General features: G+C 46.4%; 1 protein-coding gene across 1 annotated transcript in view; it reads left to right on the plus strand.

Moving 5' to 3' along the window:
- Positions 1-3579, plus strand: part of dock2 (dedicator of cytokinesis 2) — a 634661-nt gene extending 631082 nt beyond the window's left edge. Inside the window, exon 52 of the mRNA XM_078550540.1 lies at positions 3052-3579. Within this exon, the coding sequence (XP_078406666.1) occupies positions 3052-3084 (33 nt within the window). The 3' untranslated portion in view covers positions 3085-3579. The remainder of the gene's footprint in view (positions 1-3051) is intronic.
- Positions 3580-7106: the final 3527 nt, after the last annotated feature.

Consider the following 7106-nt stretch of genomic DNA (forward strand, 5'->3'; position numbering starts at 1 on the left):
AGAGCTTTCATTCTGCACTCCCCTGCACCCGCGCTTACGTCAGTGCCCGCCCTCCCCCGGCAGCGCTGAGCATTTCGGCGCCCGTTTCATGGCCAGCCAGCATGAAATCGAGGTCAGAGGCTGATCATGGGCAGCGGTCCATACCCTGACCGCTCCCAGGCCCGTCGATCACACCCGCACGCTGACCAAAAAATCCTGCCCATAGAACTCTCAATCTTTTATAAACTACATGCAGTTGAGGATTTCGGCTGCTATGTTGCACTAAATATGAACAATCTCAAAGTTAAGCAGTGCCAGGCTTCATTATCGTGGCAGGAGGGGGTCTCTCTAGTGGTTAAATGTTATGGTATGCTGTGGTATTGAGTCATGGCAACCAGGAGGGAGCTAGCTTGTGTAGGAATAGGCCAGGACTATGAGGCCTGTTCCAACATTCAGTTAAATTATGGCTGATCTGTACCACTTTGATACCTTTGATACCTTTGCCCAACAAAAATCTACAACTCTCAGTAGATTTCAATTGCAATTGTCTCCAGCATTGACAAGGTTTTGGGAGAGAGTTCCAGATTTCCACTACCCTTTGTGTGAAAAAGAGATTCCTGATCACTTAGCTCTGACTTTAAGACTGTGCTTGTTTAATGTGGATTCCCTCACCAGGGGAAATAGTTTCCCCCACCTACCTTACTGAATTCCTCTATCATTCCAAACCCCTCAATGAGATAACCCATCAGTCTTCTACGCTCAAGGGAATACAAAGCAACTTTATTCAGCCTGTCTTTATAATTTCACTCTCTGGCTGAAAGCTCCCCAGCCCCCTGGAGGCAACTTTGATGGCAGTGGCCAAGTAGGTAGCACAAAATCCCGTCATGATCACTTCCCAATGCTATCCCACCTCCAGGTAAGTATCCTGGGGTGATGGGGAGGGGGGGAGGGAGTGGGGTCTGCCATGAGATTCAGCAACTCGAATGCACGAAGGCAGGCACCCAATACAGGCAATTAAAGCCATTTTTCCACGCTGGTGGAATTTCAATGGTGTCAGGCGGGACCACTGAATCCAGAGCCCAGCAACAATTTGCCCCATGGCAGAGTCGCAAGGCTGAAACAGCCAAAATATTTTTCGTGGTGGGGCTGACCCTCCACCCTGACATCTCAAACGTGACCGGGGCTTCTGTATTGTGGAATCTACTGCAGCGTTTCAAGAGGGTCTCCATTTTGAGATGCCCTCCCACTGCCTCAGCAGCGTCCACCTCTCCTAGTGGGGCCTTCAGCCAGCCAGTCCTATCAGCTGTTTCGTGGGCCTCCTGCCATCCTCCGCGAATGCAGACATAGTTTGTTAATTGCCCACCACCCGTAAGGTCGTGACCCTGGGACAGGCATCAGACACCAGTGGCGCCAGCACCCAGAAATGGTCCCAAGCCTTGAATAATTTCTTTGTTCAGTAGATTCTGTCCTTTAAGATTGTGATAAATCTGTGCTGCTGTCCTCCCAGGTTAATATATCTTTCCTGAGGTACAATACCCAAAATTGAAACTAGTCTATACTCAGTTAGCTAATTCCAGCTGAGGTGGCAGAGATGTTATCATTGACCTCAGCTCCTTTAAGCTAGCAAAGAACTGAGAAAACTGACCAGGTTTTTATAGCTCCTGGTTCCTATCCAGTGTGTAAAGACAGGGGTCAGATTGGGCTCAGGTGTGAAGTCCCCACTTCCACTGAGCCCCTAACGAAGGCCCCGCATGGATAACAAGAACAAGATAAGAAAGGTAACTTCAAGCCCAATTCAAAAGATAAGTAAATGAGAAGATTAAAAATAAAATTGATGATTTCCAAAGCAGAACTTAACATAAGTCTGAACAGCAAAATCAATACATTTCTTTAGTCCTTGATCTCAGCACTGAAGTCAAATGATGCATTTTACTTGTTGTATTTGTGCTGCTTTTACACCACATCTGGCCCACAGCCATGGCTGGGCCCAAAGCTGAGGCCTCACACACCCAGCTCCAAACTCACTCTTCCAGGAATTGCTCTGACTGGATGTCAGAAGGAACCATCTATTGTGGCCTCCCAGGCCTTTCATGGCCAGCTCAAGGTGAACTGGCACAAAACCCTGTGCACTTCAGGAATCGTGTACACAGGCTTTGTCTTCCCACTGGTTGATGCTAACCCTGCCCCTCTGACAGAAACAGGCAGTTAAAATGGCTGCCACGACTTACCTATTGCCTTCCCGAGGGTTGGAATTTTAACCTGGTGCCCTGAACAGGGAAGTGGGGATTCGCTAAAAGGCAGCAGGGGTCTGCTTTAAGCAAGCAGAGCAAACTCCAAAGGCACCATCAAGGTCTGACTGCAAATTTAACCCCAGACTTGTGTTAGGAAATCATGGTTTCCCTCACAGGCCAACCTGGCGGCAAACTGGAACATGGCCAGAAGAGACCCAGAAAAGTATATGCATTTATTTATCTTTTCTTTGATTTCCTTGTGGGCTTGTAGGAGCAAGTGTGCTCCACAAGGGACCTTGGTACTCCCTGCTGTGGGCTTCCCTCACCCTCCCCGATGCCCTTCAAATACCTCTTCCGGCTAACTACCTGATTGACGTGGGGGTTATACTGTTAGGTCCCTGGGTCCCCCCACCATCCCATAAAAGTGGCAGCTTCCTGTCACCTGAAATCACTGCCACTTCCCACTGTGTTCAGGCGGGAGTCTGACCAGAGCCATGCAGAAGAGGCCTTGATAATAAGATAGTTGAAGCAGATAGCGTTGACGCATTTAAGGTGTGATGGATATGTGAAGCGAAAGAGAATTGAGGAGTACGGGAAGCAGGTTAGACAGAAATATTTAGAATGGGAGGATAGTCATGTAGAGTACAAGCCTGTTTCTGCGTGGCAAATTCTACATAACTGCTCGACCCACAGCCTTGGCTGCTCTATTTGATCTCTCATAATGTGGAGGAGATGGTTTTAATCACAGAATCTAGAATCAAAACTATTGTATGCTTCACTTCATCTTAATCTTCACATCAGAAGTCTGACACCAGACATTTTTTTCTCCCCTCTCATTAAGCTGACTTCAAAGAGCACAGAAGATGGCAAGTAAGCTGGGGATAAGCTCTCCTTCGTGAATCTGAATGGAGGTTCGTCGGTGCGGAGAGCACAGCTCCAGGGGCTGAAGATGTGGTGGGACATCCACCTTGGTCACGGCACTGCAAACAGTAACCATTTTGAAAACTTGTTGGTGCACAATTCTTGTGACTCATGGAATCTTTTTTTTTGTTTTTAAAAGCCCTCGTTTTCAGTACAATGGTCCTGCTCTAATGGAACTTCAAAGAATAAATCATGAACAGTTCTGGCACACTTTGATCTCTCAAACAGCATTCATCCCTCAAAGGTGGCAAGTGTTGCTGTGGCAACAGAGCAAGAGGAACTGCTCATTTACACACTTGCAGGGAATGACCCTCCAGATTCTGGGCTTTGAAGAGTGAAGCCAACGTGAAGACTCAGTGCTATTTCATAACCTTCATTTCTAAGCTGAGTGCAAAAATTGCTAATGTTCATTTGTTGCAATGCACTAATTAAAGTGATACTATCAGAATGAGGGAAAGGTGATATTTTTTGTAATCTCTGGCTCTCAGGCCAGGATTTCACTGCCCTGCCGTGGTGTGTCTCTCCCAACTCGTGCGGTGAGCCATTTAAATCCCCATTTAGTTCGGCAGGACCATAACATTCCGCCGGGTGGGAGGAACCGTAAAATCCCGGCCTCAGAGTGTTTATTTGAGGTCACCGACCATACTTTGGGGAGATGGATGGGAGGTTTTAAAACTTACACTCGACACTGCTTCTGATTTTGGGAAAGCAATATCTGTGCCCCATTTGGCTGACTTAATAATCAGACAAGGTGGCTGGACACCTTCTGAACACTGGTATATATTTAAAGGATTAGGCCATTTAGCTTCTTGGGCATGCTTCATTATTCAGTTAGATCTTGGCTGGTCTATACCTAATCTCGATTTGTTCATCTTTGCATATTTCCAAATCCCCTTACTAACAAAAATCTGATCAGTACCAGTCTTCAAGCTGTAAATGTCCCCCAGCATCCACAACCTTTAGGGGAGGAGAGTTGCCTTTGTCAGGAACAGTGCTTTAACATCCTGAATGGCCTTAGCTCTACATTTATGATGATGTACCCATGTTCTTGATGCCCCTAGCAGAATAAATACTCTCTCCATATCTACTCTTTCAAATCAAACACCTTGATCAGATCACCCCTCAATCTTCTATATTCAACAGAATGCAAACCTAGTTTATGCAACCTGGCTTCATAATTTACCCCTCCAAACACTGGTATTATCCTGGCAATACCACTTTAAGATGGACACCAACCACAGGTAGCAAGTAGCAGGAAGTAAGACTGGCTCCCTTATCCAGATGGTAGAATCACAGACGCACACACATTTTGGCAGATCTGTGTTGTTGTTGGCTCCTGAACCTAGGGCTGTTTGTACAGGGGAATGTAGTCAATGTGGGAAAATTCAGACACAGCACCTGCTAAAGTGTTGAAGCACCTGGACAGAGCTCCAGCACCTTGTAAGCTGTTTGTGGCCAATTGAAAGCAGCTAGTGGAATAGGTTAAATAGGTTTCTTGAAGGTATTACTGTGGGCTTAAATCGGAATAAAATGATAAAGGTTTGGTTTTATACAGAGCTTTTCATGAGTTTAGGAATTCTCAAAGCACTTCACAGCCAATGAAGCAGTTTTGAAGCATTGTCACTATAATAATGCAAGGAATGTGCACAGCAAGCTCCCACAAACAGGATAATGATGGGATGAACTGTTTTATTGATGTTGGTTGAGCAGTAGCCTCAACCGCCTTATCCTATTCTTTTGATGACCATCCTGTCCAACTCACCGCTCCCAGCGCTGACCTGGTGGACTCTGCCAGTGGGTCAGCTCTCCCTGCCTCTCTCCTCATTACCATCTAGAACGTCCATTCACTTGGACCCTTGCCATCCATGAGCTTATTGCGGATAAGTACATTGACATAATGGTCTTGATGGAAACCTGGTTGAGGGGTGATGACACCTTCCCCCTAACTGAAGCCTCCCACCTGGCTATACCTTCCACCACATGGCCTGTCCAGACCTTCGTGTGGTGTGGCTTTTATCACCCAATCTCACCTTGACCTGTTTATCCCTTTGTTCTCCTGGCACTTTCTCTTCCTTTGAACATCTCCCATTGTTCCACCCATCTTGCCTCTCATTTAAAATCCTGGTTCTCTACCAGCCACTCAAGGACCATCAAAATTTTTGCACTGAGATATCTTCACCGCTTTCCTCCCTCAGCCTCTGCGCCAAGCAACTTCTCATCCTCGATGATGTCAACCTCCACCTTGACTTATTATATTCTCTCTCCTCTGAGTTCACTACCCTCTTATGCCTCCCTTCAGACAGAATCACAGTGCAGAAGAGGCCCTTTGGCCCATCGAGTCTGCACCGATACGTGGGAAACACCTGACCTACCTACCTAATCAAATTTACCAGCACTTGGCCCATAGCCTTGAATGTTATGACGTGCCAAGTGCACATCCAGGTACTTTTTAAAGTATGTGAGGCAACCCGCCTCCACCACCCTCCTAGGCAGTGCATTCCAGACCGTCACCACCCTCTGGGTAATAAAGTTTTTCCTCACATCCTCCTTAAACCTCCTGCCCCTCACCTTGAACTTATGCCCCCTTGTGACTGACCCTTCAACTAAGGGGAACAGCTGCTCCCTATCCACCCTGTCCATGCCCCTCATAATCTTGTACACCTCGATCAGGTCGCCCCTCAGTCTTCTCTGTTCCAACGAAAACAACCCAAGTCTATCCAACCTCTCTTCGTAACTTAAATGTTTCATCCCAGGCAACATCCTGGTGAATCTCCTCTGCACCCCCACCAGTGCAATCACATCCTGCACACAGTACTCCAGCAGTGGCCTCACCAAGGTTCTATACAACTCCAACATGACCTCCCTACTTTTGTAATCTATGCCTCGATTGACAAAGGCAAGTGTCCCATATGCCTTTTTCACAACCCCACTAACATGCCCCTCTGCCTTCAGAGATCTATGGACACACATGCCAAGGTCCCTTTGTTCCTCAGAACTTCCTAGTGCCATGCCGTTTATTGAATACTTCCTTGTCAAATTACTCCTTCCAAAGTGTATCACCTCAAACTTTTCAGGGTTAAATTCCATCTGCCACTTATTTGCCCATTTGACCATCCCGTCTATATCTTCCTGTAGCCCAAGACACTCAACCTCACTGTTAACCACCAGGCCAATCTTTGTGTCATCCGCAAACTTACTAATCCTATCCCCCACATAGTCATCTGTGCCATTTATATAAATGACAAATAACAGGGGACCGAACACAGATCCATGTGGTACGCCACTGGACACTGGCTTTCAGTCACTAAAGCATCCTTCTGTCATCACCCTCTGCCTCCTACAACTAAGCCAATTTTGAATCCACCTTTTCAAATTATGCTGTATCCCATGTGCATTTGCCTTCTTTATAAGTCTCCCATGTGGGACCTTGTCAAAGGCTTTGCTGAAATCCATATAAACTACATCAACTACACTACCCTCATCTACACACCTTAATCTCTCCTTCCATGTAAACCCCCCAACCCATAATATTCACGGACACCTTGCATCTCATGTGGTCTTGCTCCTCACGTTGTTTCATCAGACATAAGGCCATCTCTGATCACTTCCTGCTACCATTCTCCACCCACAGCTCCTTCTCCCTTCTAACACTACTTCTTTATATATCTGCCCTGGAAAAAAAATTCTATTCCAAGTTATTTACACTTACACTTTCAAAATCTCAACTCTCTTTTGCCCTCCATTCACCATGATATTTCTGCAGCTCAACCCCACCCTCATCTGCATCATCTTGTCAATAAGATTCACTTGCTGTTTTGTCAATCCTATTCTTGCTAAACTGATGACACTTAACTTCCCCTCCTGGCTTCCGAGTCAGCTGATATTATTAACAGTTCCCTCTCCTCAGGTTTTGTGCCCCATTCCTTCCTGTCTACCGTCCTCAACAAACCAACCCTTGACCCCTCCATCCTTGCA

The sequence above is a fragment of the Cetorhinus maximus genome, chromosome 10 (genome assembly GCF_964194155.1).
Source record: "Cetorhinus maximus chromosome 10, sCetMax3.hap1.1, whole genome shotgun sequence".
Taxonomy (NCBI): domain Eukaryota; kingdom Metazoa; phylum Chordata; class Chondrichthyes; order Lamniformes; family Cetorhinidae; genus Cetorhinus; species Cetorhinus maximus.